At 33.6% G+C, this 21,175-nt stretch overlaps 3 protein-coding genes across 4 annotated transcripts in view; all 3 read right to left on the bottom strand.

The window, feature by feature from the left end:
• The window catches only part of LOC114876954 (neuroligin-1-like), a 31,966-nt gene extending 13,885 nt beyond the window's left edge, over positions 1–18,081 (bottom strand). Inside the window, exons 1-2 of one of the 2 annotated variants that reach the window (XM_046286486.1) lie at positions 17,705–18,081; positions 64–151 (exon numbers count right to left, since the gene is read on the bottom strand). In XM_046286486.1, the coding sequence (XP_046142442.1) occupies positions 64–70 (7 nt within the window). In that variant the 5' untranslated portion in view covers positions 71–151; positions 17,705–18,081. The remainder of the gene's footprint in view (positions 1–63; positions 152–17,704) is intronic. The other variant, XM_029188953.2, reaches the window with a different exon arrangement.
• Positions 151–17,712, bottom strand: LOC114876953. The gene is made up of 2 exons (XM_029188950.2): positions 10,138–17,712; positions 151–8,395 (listed from the first exon to the last, which is right to left on the bottom strand). The coding sequence occupies exons 1-2, from the start codon at positions 17,624–17,626 to the stop codon at positions 903–905; spliced, it is 14,982 nt and encodes a 4,993-aa protein (XP_029044783.2). The 5' UTR covers positions 17,627–17,712; the 3' UTR covers positions 151–902.
• Positions 17,870–21,175, bottom strand: part of LOC114876957 (neuroligin-1-like) — a 99,444-nt gene continuing 96,138 nt past the window's right edge. The window contains exons 7-8 of the mRNA XM_029188957.2: positions 19,107–19,404; positions 17,870–18,179 (exon numbers count right to left, since the gene is read on the bottom strand). Coding sequence (XP_029044790.1) covers positions 18,163–18,179; positions 19,107–19,404 — 315 coding nt within the window. The 3' untranslated portion in view covers positions 17,870–18,162. The remainder of the gene's footprint in view (positions 18,180–19,106; positions 19,405–21,175) is intronic.

Below are 21,175 nucleotides of genomic sequence, written 5' to 3'. Positions count from 1 at the left end.
TATTAGTCTTAAACGAAATGAAATCACGGTTTATTCGTTTAATCAACAGAAGAGTATATTTACTTGTCATTGATAAGGTTCAAACACATTTTGCTAAACTCCATTGGTGCTGTTTAGGAATCAGTAGAAGAGGTCAACGTCTGATCAGACACTGAATAAATATATTTACTCGAGTAAAGCAACCTGGCTTGCTAGATATAAAAAATTATTGGAGAGGAAATTTTCTTTAACATTTTATCCAAAAGAATGAGGATTTTTTATTGAAAGATTAGATCAGTTAGATATTTATTAATTATTTCCCTTTACAGTAGTTAGGAATTGTCTTCGCTTACACTTTAAATCACTTGGAAACTTCAATACACGGATTATATGAAAAGAAATAATAAAAACAGCGTGCAATTCCATTAGTAACTACATTCAAATTACACAATTTTCCTTTCAAGTTATGCCATCATTCATCTTGTCAGCAAGGATTTAAATCCTATTACGTAAAACATAAATCTTATTACTCGAGTGACGTTCGGATTACCACAGTAGTAAAGTTCTTAATCCCGAACTCGACATTTGCATCTAGATACTCCTGTCGTTGTTGTCAAAGATTGTTTTATGATTAGAGAAAAACAATAAAGAGTAATCGAATGGATATAATAAACTGACAAACCGCAGAAAATTAAAATGTAGCCTTTATTTTAAATACAAAAATAGAAAATTACTTGCGTACAAAAATAAAAATAGTCTTTTTAAAAAAATATATTAATCATTTATCTTACATAATAGAGTATATAATATAGAGTAATAGAGTAACAGAATATAATACGTAATAGAGTAATACTTTTTTTTTAAATATATAACAAGTAGTAGAGTAATACTTTTTCTTTCTTTAATGTTGTCGTTTCTGCATCTTAGTTTTCCATAAGTTTTAATAATTTAGAAGTAATATACTTCCTTTTCTTAAATATTGCAACTTGCAACAGTGTAGATCCAAGATGGTTACGAGCATTTGTTGCAGCTAAAAAATCATCAGGTTGCAAGGCTTCTATAGTCTCAATAACTTTAATATTACCATTCTTGGTGTCTTTAAATAATTTTTCAATCAGTCTGATCAGGCTATTAATATCCTCGTTGTTGGAAACGTCAATCGGTGCTTTACCTTCCTTGTTTTTAATGTTATAACTTGCACCATGTGCAAGTAGAGATTTGACAATATCTAGTGAACCATTCTTAGCAGCAATGTGAAGCGACGCAGTGCCGCTTGCTGTTGTTTTAGCATTTATAAAGTCATTCAATTTATCAGGAGTTACATGCTCTAACAAAAGTTCGACCATCTCCTTGTAATTTTTCGAAGTAGCTGTGTGTAACGGTGTGTTACCTTTGTTAGTAACTTGAGTAACATCGGCTCCGTTTTCTAATAAGAATTTCACGACATCAGCGTATCCATTACTAACAGCATAATGCAATGGGGTTCTTCCATCAACGTCTTTATCGTTGACATCGGCTCCATTTCTTAACATATTCCGAATAGTCTGTACATCGCCTTTACTGGCAGCAATGTTGATTTCTTTTTGCAAATACTCGGTGATTTCCGCTGCTCCGCTACCTCCAATTTGAAATCTAAGGTTAATCATCCTTATTTGTTGGATAATATTCAAAACAGTGGGATGAGTTGGTCCAAAAACAGCGCTTCTTTTCCACAAACATTCGCTGTAAATTTTATGTGCGCTAATATATTTACCCAGACAAAAATATGTATTTGCTAGATTGTATTGAGTGTTCAAGGTATCTGGATGATTTTCACCGAAAATGGGTTTCTGGATATCGAGAAGTTCTTGATGAGCCTTCAATGATTCGTCATATTTTTTCTGCTTCAAAAGTAACCCAGCCATATTAAATAATGTTCTCAGGGTATCGGAGTGATGGATACCTAAAACAGTTCTCTTCTTCTCAAGCACTATTTCGTACATCTTTAAGGCTTCATCGTATTTGCCTTGGTTACCTAACACCATTGCTATATTATTTTGGGCACAAATAGTAGCGTGGTGATTTGCACCAAATATCTCTTTCCTCTTTTGAAAAACATCCTTATTCATCTCTAATGCTTCTTCGTATTTTTCTTGTTTGTCCAACACCATCGCCATGTGAAACTGAGTGGTCAAAGTATCTTCGTGTCTTGGTCCTAATAATTCCTTCTGTTTTTCATATACTTCTTGATAAATATCTAAAGCTTCATCATCTTTCCCTTGTCTGTGAATTATTAACGCACATGAGCTTCTTGTATTTAAAGTATCCTTGTGGTATGATCCTAATGTTTCTTTCTGTTTCTGATAAATCTCGTCCAGCAACTCGACAGCTACTTCAAAAGCTCCTTGTTTATACAGTATTTTGGCTATATATGTCAGAATCTCTAAAGTGGCAGGATTATATGCTCCTAGTATTTCTTTTCTTGTTTCTATCGCGTTTGTGAACAACCTTAATGCCATGTCGTAATTTTCCTGGTTTAAGAACAGTAAAGCTGTATCAATCTGAATGGATATGTCGCCTTGACCTATTAGTTTCAATTGTTCGATTTTTGGAAAATTACTGTGCATTGCAGCAACTATTAGACTTTGCTTTTCCCGATCACGAGCATTCATTATTGCTTTTATTTTATCAATATTCTTTATCTTATTAAGCTCGTAAATAACTTTGGAGTTGCCATTTCTAACATTTTTAAATGATTCATCCACTAATTTAAGTAGATCATTTATGTTTTTATCTGCAGCAAAATGGAATGGTGTTTTTTCATCGTCAGAAATAGCATTATATATCGCACCATTAGACAACAATATCATGACAATTTTTGAATGAGAAAACTTTGCAGCATAGTGCAGGGGAGTAAACGCCTTGTTACCAGTTACATTAGGATTAGCTTTATTTTCCAACAGAATATTTATTATTTTGTCATATCCTTTCCATGCGGCATAATGTAATGGTGTTCCCTGATAGCCTTTTGCTCCAGCATGTTTGGCATTAACAAACGCTCCCATTCTGATGCACTTCTCAACTTCTGATGAGTTATTACGTTTTACAGCCTCGAATAATTTCGCAGTTGATAATAATTGGAAAATGACAATATCGCTATTAGTCACGTCTATTGGTGTTTTGTGTAATTTATCAGGAGTATTATGAACTGCGCCATTCTTTAATAAAATTTCAACAACTTCTTCTTGATCATAGTAAGCAGCAAGATGCAGAGGACTCAGTCCATTACGATCTTGAACGTTTATATCAGCACCTTCTGCTATCAAGTACTTTACAACTTCTATTCGACCCTTCCCCGCAGCATAATGTAATAATGTTTGATTGTCTATACCAAGATCATGGATACTACAGCCATTACTAAGGAAAAATTTAACGATATCTTCAAAACCTTCTCTGGCCGCAATGTGTATGGGTTTCGAACCAACAGTGTTCCTAGCATTAATATCACACCCTTCATTTATTAGGTATTTTATCATTTCTAAATTACCTGCCTGTGCAGCAATATGTAATACTGTCCAATCATCAATACATTTAGCATTAATATTTATTTTCTTGTGCAACAGTAACGCTTTTACACATTCTAACTGTTGATGTGCAACTGCTTGCTCTAAAGCCGTTCTATTTTTGGAGTCTTTAATACTGACATCTGCTCCATTCTTTAATAGTTCTCTAACAACATCTACATTTTCATCTTTGGTCACTGCTAAATGTAATGGTGTACCATCCACAGATTTAGCATTAACATTAGCCCCCTTTGATAATAAAAGCTCAACCATTTCCTTATGACACCCAGTTGCAGCCAAATGCAATGGTGTAATGCTTTTTGCAGTAGTAACATTAACATCAGCTCCTTGTTCGATTAAGGCATTCGCTATTTCTGTGTGACCACTTTCAGCAGCCCTGTGTAACGCTGACATAGTTTGACGAAATTTTATGTCAATATGAGCGTTGTTTTGCAACAAAACATTTATAACATCTTCATCGCCAACAGAAACTGCCAACGATAAAGGTTGACCCTCGTTTACATTAACATCAGCTCCATTTGCGATCAGAACTTCAACGATTTCTTTGCAATTTTCTTTAATAGCACAACACAATGGTGTCATATTATCTCCATTTTTGGCATTAACATTGGCCCCATTCCTTATCAAGATTTCAACGAGTTCTTTATTTTCTATTTCTACAGCTAAATGTAATGGAGTATTGCCGGCAATACATGTAGCATTAACTTTAGCATAAGATTTTATTAGAAGATTAACAACATCTTTGTAGCCTCCCACAACAGCTGATTGTAATGGTGTAAAACCTAGGATACCTCTATTATTAACTTTAGCTCCACTTTTTATTAGAAGAATAACATTATCTGCATGCCCATGCATAGCAGCTATATTCAATGGCGTAGTACCATCATCACATTTAACATTGACTTTAGCTTTATTTTTTATTAAAAGATCAATAATATTTTTGTCACCTTTAGTAGCAGCTGCATGTAATGGTGTAATACCGCAATAGTTTTTAGCATTTACTTCAGATTTATTTTTTATCAAAAGATCACAAATATCTTTGTTACCGTTTTTAGCGGCTACGTATAATGGCGTGCAATTCGTAATATCTTTAATATTAACTTTAGCTTTATTTTTTATTAGAAGGTCTATAACATCTTTGTGGCCTCTCAAAGCAGCTAAATGTAATGGAGTGATACCACTATTATCTTGTGCATTAACTTCTGCTCCGTTTTTTATTAAGAGTTCAGCAATTTCCTTATAACCCTTTTCTGCTGCATAATGCAATAGCGTCTCTTTATGTTCAACTGTAACATTAATATTGATACTGTATTTGAGAAGAGTGATAACTATTTCTAAATGACCATTTTGTACTGCAAGATGTAGTGGAGTGAAACCTTCAACAGTGGCAACGTTAGGATTGGCATTATTATCTAGTAGAGCTTTAACAATTCTCTCATTTCCATGTTTTGCTGCATAGTGCAAAGGTGTATTGTTGTAAGTTTTATCAGAAACATTAGCATTAGCTCCATGTTTTAATAAAATATTAGCTATTTTCTCGTAATCATTCTCTATTGCATAATGTAATGGTGTAGAACCATCTAGAACTCTAACATTAACATCAGCCCCATTTAAAATCAGAGTATTTACCACCTCCAAATGACCATGTAGTGCTGCCGTATGTAATGGGGTTCCTCTTTTATCGCTTTTTGCATTAACATTTGCCCCCTTTTTAAGTAAGAACTCAACTATCTCTAGGTGGCCACACTCTGCAGCTATATGTAGTAAAGTACAACTAACCATAGCCTTTGTAAAATCAACATCTACTTCCTCTTTCAGAAGAACTTTAACAACATCAATATGATTATTCGTTACTGCAGAGAGTAAAGGTGGGAAACTAATTCGATCTTGAGTGATAATATTAGCACCATTCATTAGTAGAATTTCAACAATATTCTTGTTACCATTTTCAGCTGCAATATGCAGTGGAGTTTTTTCATTATTATCGCGATCATCGATACATAACTCTGTTTTCTCTACAAAAAATTTTACAATATTTGCCCTACCATATAAAGCAGCAATGTGCAGTGGGCTTTGACCATTAATATTCTTCACTTTAAGACTTAGATTCTGATTAAGAATAAACTTTACAACTTCAAGACTGGGTCCTTTGGCAGCAAAATGTATTGTGGTCCACATATTATTATCTCTAGCATGAATGTCCGCTCCTTTTTTGATACAATCCTTTAAGTTTTCCAGATTTCCTTCTTCTAATGCAACAAACATCCGTTTCTGATTAGTAACTATAGATAGACAGTGACTATATTTATCCTTTAATTTAGTGATATCTTCTTTCATCAGCTTGCCAATTTTTTTCTTCTTCTTGAGTATATTTTCTGTAGTTAATTTTCTAGCATTTAAAATAACTGATATAGAAGGATCAATTGATAATATGTGAACTAAAGCATCGTCATGTGCCAAGTAGTTACGCAAACATTTTCCAGTTAATAGAGGAGTATTATAATCTAAGAAAAATAGATCATCCTCTAAGTAATTTTTTGAACTGCCTAAAATTGACATTATATCCAGCACAAGCATCTTTACTACTTCTTGTAGTTTTTTATTCTGTTTATAGAAAGAAAGTTTATCATTTAATTGATCATTCAATGCATTAGTGTTTAAGATGTTTTGCAATTCAGATAACTTCAGTTCAAGCTGATTATTATGCTCTATTTCTGATATTTTATTGTCCGTTCGGTTTTGTTTATACATAGGTATGAAAGAACCTTTTACATGTAATTTTTCTCTTAATGACTCAATCCATTTGATATCATTTATTTCAAATTCAATGATACCAACAATTTTGAAAATTATTCCGTATATTTCTGTAATGTACATTTCATCTTGCATTCTTAACTTAACACAATGAGCGATTTTTATAACCAGTTCAGCAATTTCTTTAAGACTACGCGAATTTATTTTAGAAGTAATACTCTGTAGTATTTTATTAGCAAACAATTTATATACTCTAACAAAATTGTGATTAATCTCAGTATTATTATAGATAAAAGCAAAACTCCGTAAAGTTGCGAATCCTACAACATAATCAGTCTTCTTGCTTGTTGATTCAGTGTTTGTAAGATGTAGTATGTTATTAATTTCATCAAATAGTTCTTCTTCATAATTTGTTTGCATTACAGTATCGCTTAATTCTTCAATTAATTCCTCAAGTTCCTCGAGTTCCATTATATTATAGTTCTCTCGAATCATTGTATCAAACTCGATATTACTAAGTTCTCCAATAATTTCTTTTATCTCATCTACATTTTCACTATCAATAATGTTTTGCAATAGTATTCTGATCACTTTAACTTTATTGCCGAAAAAAATATTAGTAACCACCTCACCGATTTCTCTGATATCAATTTGAATATCAATACAAAAATTAACATCTGTATTCTTCTCAATCTCTGTTCTCTTAGAGAGTGAATAAGCGTGCGCAAATGAATTATGTAAGTCTATAACGACTTCTCTTGTATACTTTGGTAATGACAGTAGAAACAGTGCACTCATAGTATTGGATAATTTAGGCGATTCCAGAGTGTTTTGTAAATATTCACCGATAACTTGCAAGACTCTTGTGATAATTATTTGTCCTTCCCTTGTTGCAGGATCAATTGATAATGCCAACTGTACATAATTATTTATTTTATCTAAAGAATACATATCCCTAATTTGCTGGTAATCAGTATACAACTCTTCAAATTCAGGAGAATTGTTAATAATACTTGCAACAACTATTTCCCGCTTTAATTTTGGAAGTTCTGAAATTTTACTAATATCCATTGTGTTTATGTTATTCTTCACTTCCTCAAGTTTCTTTCCAAAATTTTGTAATTGGTTTAGTATTTTTCTTTTATTCAATATAGCAAAATAAAACAGATTAATTTCTTGTTGCTTAATGTAAGAAGAAACAAAGCAGACTAAACAGAATTCTATTTCCTCCCAAGGTATTATATTATAGGTTGATTTCAACTGCTGTTTCAGTATATGAATATTTTGTGCAATAAATTTTGCTATGAATAAAAACTTTGTATCTACTTTTTCTGCATCTATATACTCTGTTTTTAACAAGCTAATGTTCTGAAGTATTAATTCAATGCGTTCTTTAATATTATTAAGATCACCCCTATAACTTTTACCCTGTTTGGAAGTGTTAGAGAAGAAACGGAGGTTTATTAATTTACTTTCAACAAAAACTTCTATTTTGTCCAACAATGGTATATTTTTTAGCTTTAATTCTTCATAAGCTCTTGATAGAATTTCATCCAATTCCTCCAAATGAGAGGTAAAATAATTACCTGGCCATTTGTGAATTAGTGTATCAAGGAGCTCGACGTTACCTGAACGTATGGCATAGTAAAATGCATTATGGTTTGCTTCGTCTTCATAATCAGGTAGTATAACGCTTTCTTCATTATTTATAGATAAGTTAGTTAGAATTTTATTATCAAATAGATATTTTAGTATCTCCTGCTTATTTTTCTTACAAGCTAAAATAACTAAGTTAGTGTTTTTAATAGGATTATTAGTATTATTGTAGTAATCTTGTAAAGCTGTTTGATCTTCTATCTTCCTTATATAATCAATGAAATGGTTTAACTTTTTTAAACTATCAATGTCACCTGCCGATATTGCTTTTTCAAGTTCAATGAAAAGCTTTAGAAAAAGTTCTTCAGTTTTTGCTTTTTCATTGTATAGCTTTTTATATTCTCTTACAAACTCCTCTTTTGATGCGAATGAACGTAATAAAAACTTTTTATGTTCTTGACAAGAATTAGACTGCTGTTTAGATACATTCGCAGCCTCCATTATTTATATCAGTATTATAATAATAAACTTAATTTAATACGACAAAATTAAAAATAATATCTTCCGAGACACACTTATTTTGGTGTTGCAAAGAAATTATTTACTCTTTGGTGTGTAATATATTTGTGAAAATACGTTATAGAAGCCTTTCAAAAGGACCTTCTAGAATGATCTGTAAACATTTGTGAAATCACCTTGTATAAAAATAAGAATTGTGTGAATATAAAAGTTCAAATCTACACAACAAAATCAAACAATATTTCATACACAAATGTGATCACAATAAACTGGTTTTATGATATAACAGAATTATTATAAACAACAGTACGAATGGTACATATGAAACAAAGAACACTCAGAAACCGTTACTAAACAGAAGCCGGTAAAAATTCAAAACAGTCCTGGGATAAACGACGCATTTTGTCCTGTTCAATCGAGTCGCAGTTATCCCCACCAGTTCGTAGAACAGTTTCTATAGCGCCAACGTTGCGTTTCACGTTATCCATGTCTCATAACTGTTGATATTTGAACGATATCATCGAAATAAGCTTTATTAATAAAGCATTTCTTAGAACGATAACTGTGGAACGCAACAGCTATGGATTAGGAAATAAGGAAAGTACAGGTGGTAAATACACAGGATCTTAAAACCTTACATGATGTGAATAGAGACAAAATGTGTGAAAGTAGGTACAGGGTGTCTCATAACTCTCGTAACACTCGGAAATAAGGGGTTGCTGGGGTGATACTGAACAACTTTTTCCTTTACCAAAATCTTGGTTGAAGTTTCATTTTTGAATTATTAACGAAAAACATTGGCCAATGAGAGCGCATGTAGAACGCGCGCTCAACCACGAAAGCGTTGGTTCTCAACCACGCTCGGTCGTGATCGCAAAAAAACGTATTGTCACAACGTGGGTATCGAGAGAAGCGTGCGACAAATGTTACATCATCTTAAATTAACAACAATGCGGAATTAGTCGCACGTTTCCCTATATACCCAAGCTATGCCAATGCGTTTGTTCACGACCACGATCGAGCGCGGTTGAGAGCCAACGCTCTCGTGGTTCAGCGCGCGCTCTATGCTCGCTCTGATTGGCCAGTGTTTTTTGTTAATAATTCAAAAACGAAGCTTCAACCAACATTTTGGGAAAGAAAGAAGTTGTTCAGAATCACCCCAGCAACCTCCCATTTTCGGGAGTTATGCGAGTTCCGGGACACCCTGTATATTTTTTACATCTTCTTTTGTACAATTTGAAACTCGTTCGTCGTATGAATTATTCATAAAAAAAAGACAATTATTACAGAGTGAAATGGTATTTATTATTTTGTTTTGCGTTTACGGTATCATCTATTAAGCAAGCGATCAATTAAGCATACGAACTTCATCTTTATATCCAGAATGGAAGATACTCCGGCACGATGCTTCTAACTGGCATAAAAAGAGCGTACAATTGTTTCCATAACTCCATTCAAATTACACAATTTTCCTTTCAAATTATAAAGAATATAAAACAATAAAGACTAATCGAATGGATCTAATAAACTGTTGAACCGCAGGAAATTAAACTGTAGTCTTTATTTTAAAAAACAAAAACACAAAATTACTTGCTTACAAAAAATAAAATATTCTATTTACAAAATAAAAATATATTTATCATTTATCTTACGTATAGAGTATATAATATAAAAGTAAATAAAATGTATTTTTCTTTGTTTTATATTGTCGTTTCTGTATCTTAGTTTCCCATTAATTTTAATAATTTAGAAGAAATATACTCCCTCTTATTAAATATTGCAACTTGCAACAGTGTGGATCCAAGATTGTTACGAGCATTTGTTACAGCTAAAAATTCATCGGGTTTCAAGGCTTGTATATTCTCAATAACCTTAACATTACCATTCTTAGTGTCTTTAAATAATTTTTCAATCAGTCTGAACAGGCTATTAATATCTTGGTTGTTGGAAACGTCAATCGGTGCTTTACCTTCCTTGTTTTTAATGTTATAACTTGCTCCATATGTAAGTAGAGATTTGACAATATCTAGTGAACCATTCTTAGCAGCAATGTGAAGCGAGGCAGTGCCGCTTGTTGTTGTTTTAGCATTTATAAAGCCATTCAATTTATCACGACTTACATGCTTTAACAAAAGTTCGACCATCTCCTTGTAACTTTTTGAGGTAGCTGTGTGTAACGGTGTGTTACCTTTGTTAGTAACTTGAGTAACATCGGCCCCGTTTTCTAATAAGATTTTCACGACATCAGCGTATCCATTACCAACCGCATAATGTAATGGGGTTCTTCCATCAACGTCTTTATCGTTGACATCGACTCCATTTCTTAACAGATTCCGAATAGTCTGTACATCGCCTTTACTGGCAGCAATGTTGATTTCTCTTTGCAAATACCCGATCATCTCCGCTGCTCCGCTACCTTCCATCTTAAATCTATGGTTAATTACCTCTATTTTTAGTTTAATAATCGAAACAGTGGGATCAGTTGGTCCAAAAACAGCGCTTCTTTTCTCTAAGCATTCGCTGTAAATTTTAAGTGCGCTAATAAATTTACCCTGACCAAAATACGTATTTGCTAGATTGTATTGAGTGTTCAAGGTATCTGGATGACTTTCACCGAAAATGGTTTTCTGAATATCGAGAAGTTCTTGATGAGCCTTCAATGATTCGTCATATTTTTTCTGCTTCAAAAGTAACCCAGCCATATTAAATAATGTTCTCAGGGTATCGGAGTGATGGATACCCAAAACAGTTCTCTTCTTCTCTAATACTATTTCGTACATTTTTAAGGCTTCCTCGCATTTGTCTTGGTTACCTAACACCATTGCTATATTATTTTGGGCACAAATAGTAGCGTGGTGATTTGCACCAAATATCTCTTTCCTCTTTTGGAAAACATCCTTGTTCATCTCTAATGCTTCTTCGTATTTTTCTTGTTTGTCTAACACCAACGCCATGTGAAACTGAGTGTTCAAAGTATCTTGGTGTCTTGGTCCTAATAATTCCTTCTGTTTTTTATATATTTCTTGATAAATAACTAAAGCTTCATCATCTTTCCCTTGTCTGTGAAGTATTAACGCATATGTGCTTCTTGTATTTAAAGTATCCTTGTGGTATAATCCTAATGCTTCTTTCTGTTTCTGATAAATCTCGTCCAGCAACTCGACAGCTACTTGCAAAGCTCCTTGTTTATACAGTACTTTGGCTATGTTTGTCTGAATCTCTAAAGTGGCAGGATTATATGGTCCTAGTATTTCCGTTCTTCTTTCTAACGCACTTGTGAAGAACATGAGGGCCTTGTTGTAATTTTCCTGGTTTGAGAACAGTGAAGCTGCAACAATCTGAGTGGATATGTCGCCTTGACCTATTAGTTTCAATTGTTCGATTTTTGGAAAATTACTGTGCATTGCAGCAACTATTAGACTTTGCTTTTCCCGATCACGAGCACTCATTATTGCTTTTATTTTATCAATATTCTTTATCTTATTAAGCTCGTAAATAACTTTGGAGTTACCATTTCTAACATTTCTAAATGATTCACCCACTAATTTCAGTAAATCATTTATATTTTTATCTGCAGCAAAATGGAATGGTGTTTTTTCATCGTCTGAAATAGCATTATATATCGCACCATTAGACAGCAAAATCATGACAATTTTTGAATGAGAAAACTTTGCAGCATAGTGCAGGGGAGTAAACGCCTTGTTGCCAGTTGCATTAGGATTAGCTTTATTTTTCAACAGAATATTTATTATTTCGTCATATCCTTTCCATGCGGCAAAATGTAATGGTGTTCCCTGATAGCCTTTTGCTCCAACATGTTTGGCATTAACAAACGCTCCCATTTTGATGCACTTCTCAACTTCTGATGAGTTATTACGTTTTACAGCCTCGAATAATTTCTCAGTTGATGATAATTGAACAATGACTTTTTGGCTATTAGTCATTTCTCTTGGTGTTCTGGAAAATTTATCAACAGTATTATAAACTGCGCCATTCTCTAATAAAATTTCAACAACTTTTTCATAACCATTGTTAGCAGCAATATGCAGAGGACTTAATCCAGTACGATCTTGAACGTTAATATCAGCACCTTCTGCTATCAAGTGCTTTACAGATTCCACCTGACCCTTCATCGCAGCATAATGTAATAATGTTTGATTGGCTGCACCAAGATCATCCATACTACAGTTTTTACTAAGGAAAAATTTAACGATATCTTTAAAACCTTCTCTGGCCGCAATGTGTATGGGTTTTGAACCAGCAGCGTTCCTAGCATTAACATCACACCCTTCATTTATTAGGTATTTTACCATTTCTAAATTACCTGCCTGTGCAGCAATATGTAATATTGTCCAGTCATCATTACATTTAGCATTTACATTTATTTTCTTGTTGTGCAATAGTAATGCTTTTACGCATTCTAACTGTTTATATGCAACTGCTTGCTCTAAAGCCCTTCTATTTTTTGGATCTCTAATACTGACATCTGCTCCATTCTTTAATAGTACTCTAACAACATCCACATTTTCATCTTTGGTCACTGCTAGATGTAATGGTGTACCATCCATAGATTGAGCATTAACATTAGCTCCTTTTGATAATAAAAGCTCAACCATTTCCTTATGACACCCATCTGCAGCCAAATGCAATGGTGTATGGCTCGTGTCAGCAGTAACATTAACATCGGCTCCATTTGCGATTAAGGTATTCGCTATTTCTGTGTGACCTCTTTTGGCAGCTACATGTAACGCTGACATAGATTGTGAAAATTTTATGTCAATACGAGCATTGTTTTGCAATAAAACTGTTGTAATATCTTTATAACCAGCAAAAACTGCCAACGATAAGGGTTCACCCTCGTTTATATTAACATCAGCTCCATTTACGATCAGAACTTTAACGATGTCTTTGGAATTCTGTTTAATTGCACAACACAATGGTGTCATATTATTTCCATTTTTGGCATTAACGTTGGCCCCATTCCTTATCAAAATCTCAACGAGTTCTTTATTTTGTATTTCTACAGCTACATGTAATGGAGTATTATCTCCAGCACCCATAGCGTTAATTTCAGCATTATTTTCTATTAGAAGATTAACAACGTGTTTGTTTTCTCCCATAATAGCTGAATGTAATGGTGTAAAACCAAGGATACCTTTATTATTAACTATAGCTCCATTTTTTATTAGAAGAATAACATTATCTTCATGCCCATACATAGCAGCTACATTCAATGGCGTAGTACCATCATCACCTTTAGCATTGACTTCAGCTTTATTTTTTATTAAAAGATCAATAATATTTTTGTCACCTTTAGCGGCAGCTGTATGCAATGGCGTAACACCGCAATTGTTTTTTGCATTTACTTTAGCTTTATTTTTTATCAAAAGATCACAAATATCTTTGTTACCGTTTTCAATGGCTGCGTGTAATGGTGTGCAACCATTAATATTTTGAATGTTAACTTTAGCTTTATTTTCTATTAGAAGGTCTATAACATCTTTGTGGCCTCTCAAAGCAGCTAAATGTAATGGAGTGAGACCAGTATCAAGTATTGTATTAACTTCTGCTCCGTTTTTTATCAAGAGTTCAGCAATTTCTCTATAACCCTTTTCTGCTGCATAGTGCAATAGCGTCTCTTTACGTTTAGCAGTAACATTAATATTGGTACTGTGTTTGAGAAGAGTAGTAACTATTTCTAAATGACCATTTTGCACTGCAAGATGCAGTGGAGTAAAACCTTCAACAGTGGTAATGTTAGTATTAGCATTATTTTCTAGTAGAGCCTCAACAATTCTCTCGTGTCCATCCATTGCTGCATAGTGCAAAGGTGTATTGTTATAAGTTTTATCAGAAACATTTGCATTTGCTCCATGATTTAATAAAATGTTAGCTATCTCCACGTGACCATTCTCTATTGCATAATGTAATGGTGTACAACCATCTAGAACTCTAGCATTAACATCAGCACCGTTTAAAATCAGAGTATTTACCACCTCCAAATGACCATTTAGAGCTGCCGTATGTAATGGAATTCCTCCTCTATCGTTTCTTGCATTAACATTTGTCCCTTTTTTAAGTAAAAAATCAACTATCTCTTGGTGGCCAAACTCTGCAGCTACATGAAGCGGAGAAAAACCACCCATAGCCTCTGTAAAATCAACATCTACTTCCTTTTTCAGAAGAAGTTTAACAACATCAATATGATTATTCCGTACTGCAGAAAGTAAAGGTGGATAGCTAATTATATCTTGAGTGTTAATATTAGCACCATTCATTAGTAGAATTTCAACAGTATTTTTGTTACCATTTTCAGCTGCTATATGCAGTGGAGTTTTTTCATTATTATCGCGATCATCGATACATAACTCTGTTTTCTCTACAAAAAATTTTACAATATTTGCCCTTCCATATAAAGCTGCAATGTGCAGTGGGCTTTGACCATTAATATTCTTCACATTAAGACTTACATTCTGATTAAGAATAAACTTTACAACTTCAAGACTGGGTCCTTTGGCAGCAAAATGTATTGTGGTCCACATATTATTGTCTCTAGCATGAATGTCGGCTCCTTTTCTGATACAATCCTTTAAGTTTTCCAGATTTCCTTCTTCTAATGCAACAAACATCCGTTTCTGATTAGTAACTATAGCTAGACAATGACCATATTTATCCTTTAATTTGGAGATATCTTCTTTCATCAACTGACCAATTTTTTTCTTCTTCTTGAGTATATTTTCTGTAGTTAATTTTCTAGCATTTAGAATAACTGATATAGAAGGATCAAGTAATAATATGTGAACTAAAGCATTGTCATGTGCTAAGTAGTTACGCAAACATTTTCCAGTTAATAGTGGAGTATTATAATCTAAGAAAAATAGATCATCTTCTAAGTAATTTTTTGAACTGCCTAAAATTGACATTATATCCAGCACAAGCATCTTTATTACTACTTGTAGTTTTTCATTCTGTTTATAGGAAAGGGATTTATCAATTAATTGATCATTCAATGCATTAGTATTTATGATGTTTTTCAATTCAGATAACTTCAGTTCAAGCTGATTATTATGCTGTATTTCTGATATTTTATTGTCCGTCCGTGTTTGTTTATACATAGGTATGAAAGTACCTTTTACATGTAATTTTTCTCTTAATGACTCAATCCATTTGATATCATTTATTTCAAATTCAATGATGCCAACAATTTTGTAGATTATTCTGTATATTTCTGAAATGTACATTTCATCTTGTATTCTTGATTTAACACTATGAGCGATTTTTATAACCAGTTCTGCAACTTCTTTAAGACTGCGAGATTTTATTTGAGGAGTAATATACTGTAGTATTTTATTAGCAAAGAATTTAATTCCTCTAACTATATTGTGATTAATCTCAGTATCACTACAGGTAACACTTAAACTCTGTAAAGTTAAGAATCCTGTAACATAATCAGTTCTCTTTCTTGTTGATTCACTGTTTATAAGATCTATTATGTTATTAATTTCATCAAACAGGTGTTTCTCATAATTGGATTTTATTACAGTATCGCTTAATTTTTTAATCAATTCCTGAAGTTTCTCGAGTTCCGTTATATTATAGTTCTCTCGAAGCATTTTATCAAACTTGATAGTGCTAAGTTCTCCAATAATCCCTTTTATCTCATCTACATTTTGACTATCAATAAGTTTTTGCAAAAGTATTCTGATCATTTTAATTTTATTGCCGTAAAAAATATTAGTAACCACCTCACCAACTTTTCTGATATCATTTTGAATACCAATAAAAAAATTAACATCTGTATTCTTCTCAATCTCTGTTCTCTTGGAGAGTGAATGAGCGTGCGAAAATGAATTACGTAAGTCTATGACGACTTCTCTTGTGTACTTTGGTAATGACAGCAGAAAAAATTCACTCGTAGTATCAGATAATTTAGGAGATTCCAGTGTGTTTTTGAAATATTCACCAATAACTTGCAAGACTCTTGTAATAATTAATTGTCCTTCCCTTCCTGTAGGATCAATTGCTAATGCCAACTGTACATAATCATTCATTTTGTCTAAAGAATACATATCTCTAATTTGTTGGTAATCAGTATACAACTCTTCAAATTCAGGAGAATTGCTAATAATACTTGTAACAACTATCTGCCGCTTTAATTTTGGAAGATCCGAAAATTTACTAATATCCATTGTGTTTATGTTATTCTTCACTTCTTCAAGTTTCTTTCCAAAATTTTCTAATTGGTTTAGTATTTTCCTTTTATCCAATATCGCAAAATAAAACAGATTAATTTCTTGTTGTTTAATGTAAGAAGAAACAAAGCAGATTAAACAAAACTCTATTTCTTCCCAAGGTATTATATTATAGGTTGATTTCAATTGCTGTTTCAGTATATGAATATTTTGTGCAATAAATTTTGCTATGAATAAAAACTTTGTATCTACTTTTTCTGCATCTATATACTCTGTTTTTAACAAGCTAATGTTCTGAAGTATTAATTCAATGCGTTCTTTAATATTATTAAGATCACCCCTATAACTTTTACCCTGTTTGGAAGTGTTAGAGAAGAAACGGAGGTTTATTAATTTACTTTCAACAAAAACTTCTATTTTGTCAGACAATGCTATATTTTTTAGCTTTAATTCTTCATAAGCTCTTGAAAGAATTTCATCCAACTCCTCGGAATGAGAGGTAAAATAATTACCTGGCCATTTGTGAATTAGTGTATCAAGGAGCTCAACGTTACCTGAACGTATGGCATAGTAAAATGCATTATGGCTTGCTTCGTCTTTATAATCAGGTAGTATAACGCTTTCTTCATTATTTATACATAAGTTAGTTAGAATTTTATTATCAAGTAGATATTTTAGTATCTCCTGCTTATTTTTCTTACAAGCTAAAATAACTAAGTTAGTGTTTTTAATAGGATTGTTAGTATTGTTGTAGTAATCTTGTAAAGCTGTTTGATCTTCTATCTCGCTTATATGATCAATTAAATAGTTTAACTTTTTTAAACTATCAATGTCACCTGCTGATATTGCTTTTTCAAGTTCAATGAAAAGCATTAGAAAAAGTTCTTCAGTTTTTGCTTTTTCATTGTACAGCTTTTTATATTCTCTTACAAACTCCTCTTTTGATGCGTATGAACGTAATAAAAACTTTTTATGTTTTTGATAAGAACTAGACTGCTGTGTAGATACATTCACAGCCTCCATTATTTATATCAGTATTATAATAATAAAGTTAATTTAATATGACAAAATTAAAAATAATATCTTCTGAGAAACACTTACTGTCGTGTTGCAAAGAAATTATTTCCTCTTTGGTGTGTAATATATTTGTGAAAATACATTATAAGTACCTTTTAGAAAGATCTGTATATACATATACATTTGTGACATCACTTTGTATAAAAATACGTGTGAATATAAACGTTCAAATCGGTTTGAAAAATACAATTGTGTGAAGAAAGTGTATTTAGTGTACTTTGACAGGTTAGTACGACGCCAACAAAACCAAACAATAATTTATATACAAATGTGATCACAATAAAATGGTTTTATGATATAACAGAATTATTATAAACGATAGTACGAATGGTACATATAAATCAAAGAAGATTCAGAAACCGTTCCCAAGACAGGCGCTGATAAAACTTGATAAACCATGCATTTTATCCTGTTCAATCGAGTCGCAGTCATCCCCACCAGTTTGTAGAACTATTTCTATAGCGTCAGCGTTGCGTTTCTCGTTATCCGTGACTCATAACTGTTGATATTTGAACGATATCATCGTAATAAGCTTTATTAATAAAGCATTCCTTAGAACAATAACTGTGTGGAATGCAACAGCTATGGATTAAGAAATAAGGAAAGTACAGGTGATAAATCCAGAGGCTCTGAAAATCTTACATGGTGTGATAGAGAGGCAAATTGTGTAAAAGTCGTATATTTTTAAAATCTTTTTTACGATTTGAAACTCGTTCGTCGTATGAATTATTCATAAAAAAAAAACAATTATTACAGAGTGAAATGGTATTCATTATTTTGTTTCGCGTTTACCTCATCATCTATTAAGCGATCAATTAAGCGTACGAACTTCATCTTTATATCCAGAAGGGAAGATACTTCGGCACGATGCTTCTAATTAATTAGCACAGGTTTATAATACACGGCCAGGAAATTTTGAGCCAGCTACCTATCGTCTGTTTATGGAACACTATGGTATTACGGAACAACTTACTTCCTCAAGTAATTAGTCCCGAAGCAATTAGTACCTTTATGCCGGATATTATCGCGAAAGTAAGAGCCCGGCTCGTATATCATTCGAATCAACATTGGAATCGAATTTACGAGGAGAGACATCGCTGAAAAGTCTACGGTTCATTTTACCAGGCTTTCGATCAAAATCACACGAGTGACGTTTGCTAAAATAAAAGACGGACGATATTTTTCATTATCTTGTTTGAAAAATGATCGATCTTGTTACACTAATTGAACGTGATGTCAAAAAAAAAGAAAAGATTTAAAAATATAAAAAAACATAGTATTCATATTTTCCTAAAATTTCTTCTATCTTAGCATTAAAACAATAGTCATCGTTCTCATTTCAACCAAAAATGCTCCAACTATACCCAGAACGAAAATAAAGAAGAAAAAAGAGAGTCGTATAAAAAAAAAGTTTCATTGTTCTTACCACTGCCGGGTATGTACAGGTTCAGAAACAGGCAGTCCTCGCTCTGATTGGTCAGGAACATGTACAAACGCTTCAGCTGTTGGTACCTGTCGAGGGGCATTTGCAGTAAAGCAACTGTGTCATTGCGAATGTCGGGAAAGTGCTGCGGGCAAACAGCTCCGAACGAATCCGCCAGCTTGATACCGTCCCAGGGGATCGGCGAGATCGGTGGTCGAAAACGTAAATCTCCTACGGGAGGTGCCGCGTACGGGATACCTCGAAACACTTCCACGGGATCTAGGTGTCTGCTGTTCAACTCCTGAAACACAGAATAAAAGCCCCAATGAAATCGCTATAACCCTGGGTTCCAATTAAAATCCAGCAATTAAATATCAAGATTTTTAATTTACAGGGTATTTCAAATGAATTTGATTTTAGAGACCTTACTATTTGCTATTACATTAAATCAGATTATTTTATCTGATAAAATTCAAATTAGTTATTGAATTTCGAAACGATCGTCAATCAGAATAATTAAATTCTAAAATTCTGGCTAAAGTCCTGCTCAGTTATGTATAGAAGTGATCAGTGTAGATTGATAAATTAATGACTGGAGAGGAGGGTGATCACTAAAATCGTCAAATTCCCGAATTTATGTCGTTTTCAATTAGCATCATGAATTTCGGTATGCTAATAGCGACAAAAGTACCTCGTTACTTCAATTGGCGTGCAGAGCCTCTGATAGGAAGCTCTCTGACGGCAATATCTCTGCCGGGAACATTGAGTTAGATGTAAATCCTGTGTTTTATGTACACAAACGTGGCACGGATGTTCGTGTTACCGGGAACTAATTACCTAATTACCTTCTGCGTTTCGATTATCTCTGCTTTACGAGAAATTCGATCCGATGAACAATCAATCGAAATGGAACTAAAAAGGTTCGAAATTTTTTTATTCACACGTACGCGCTTTCTCACGCGCTTATTTCTATTGGCGATCAATCAAAGGGGTATAAACTGGCACGAAACGGAAACGTTTTCACAGCGACACCAGCTGCTAACGAAACTCGATAATTGCTTTCGTTAGACGTAATTGCGCAGAAAAAGAAAACACTGCCATTCGCCAGGCTTTCTTCGAAGCAATTATACGGTGAGAGCTAATAAATCTCGTTTGGTACGCGTCGACGTTAATTGCAGCTGCCGGGTGCCGCACGGAAAAGACCCTTCTCCCTCTGCCCCTGATTCGAGAACGACGATGGAGCTGCATCGAGTTCAAAATCACGAATTCCCATTAACGGGAGGGCCTGTGATGTTACCCAGGGAATAATAAAGAGAGCAAGCCAAGATGCGGAAAAATCCTCGACCCTCTGGCCTTATTTCCACCCCCTTGAACCCTCTATAATTATAGCACTCCCTACTTTCTACTGAAAAGAATTCTTTTTTTTTTCTTCTTCTTTGTCCCAGAGTGGAGATAATATCGGAATATATTTTGGTAATTTTTCAATTCTTTTTTCCAACGATAAAAACGATGATTATGACAGGAACTGTGGTACAGCAATCTCGGGACAGGGAAATTGGAGAGCGAGGGAGAAAAATATTTAAAAATCGTTCTCTCTGGTGATTTAATCCGGTTCGTTCACGTGCTTTCGAGGCCGTTAAAAATTAACGACCTTCACCTGTCGACATCGTTGACGGTCAACGGTCGTGTTCGTGAAAATGCCTATGAAGCAAGCCTGTTGACGCGTTTATTTATCCCCGCGAGACCCTCGATTTCCCTGGCTGCCGTACGATTGATTTCTCTTCAATATTTCTGTTGATACCGCTCGGCGATTATCTTCAATTTTCTCTTTCCTCTCGTCCTCGAGCCCGCGTTTTACTACCGACTCGTATTTTTCACAAAATCATAGCGAATTAATAGTTGCATAAACATATTTTGCGATCAACGAAGCCTTTTCCTAGAAAATGTGAATTGGCACTGTTAAGAAATTTAATGATCCTGGCCCAACCCCTAGAAAATCCTTGCTCCATCAATGTCCTCGACGTAGAAGCCGACGTTCGGGTTGATTCAAAGGCTCGTTCCTTGATTGTTCT

Source organism: Osmia bicornis, chromosome 7, assembly GCF_907164935.1.
Source record: "Osmia bicornis bicornis chromosome 7, iOsmBic2.1, whole genome shotgun sequence".
Classification (NCBI taxonomy): domain Eukaryota; kingdom Metazoa; phylum Arthropoda; class Insecta; order Hymenoptera; family Megachilidae; genus Osmia; species Osmia bicornis.
The sequence above is the reverse complement of the archived record's forward strand: the minus strand, read 5'-3'. Positions and strand labels throughout refer to the sequence as shown.

Coding starts and splice junctions, on each gene's coding strand:
- LOC114876953 (XM_029188950.2), bottom strand. CDS start 17,626: ATGGAGGCTGTGAATGTATCTACACAGCAGTCTAGTTCTTATCAAAAA. Junction 8,396..10,137: donor ATTATTAAAATTAATGGGAA/ACTAAGATACAG, acceptor TACTGATATAAA/TAATGGAGGCTGCGAATGTA.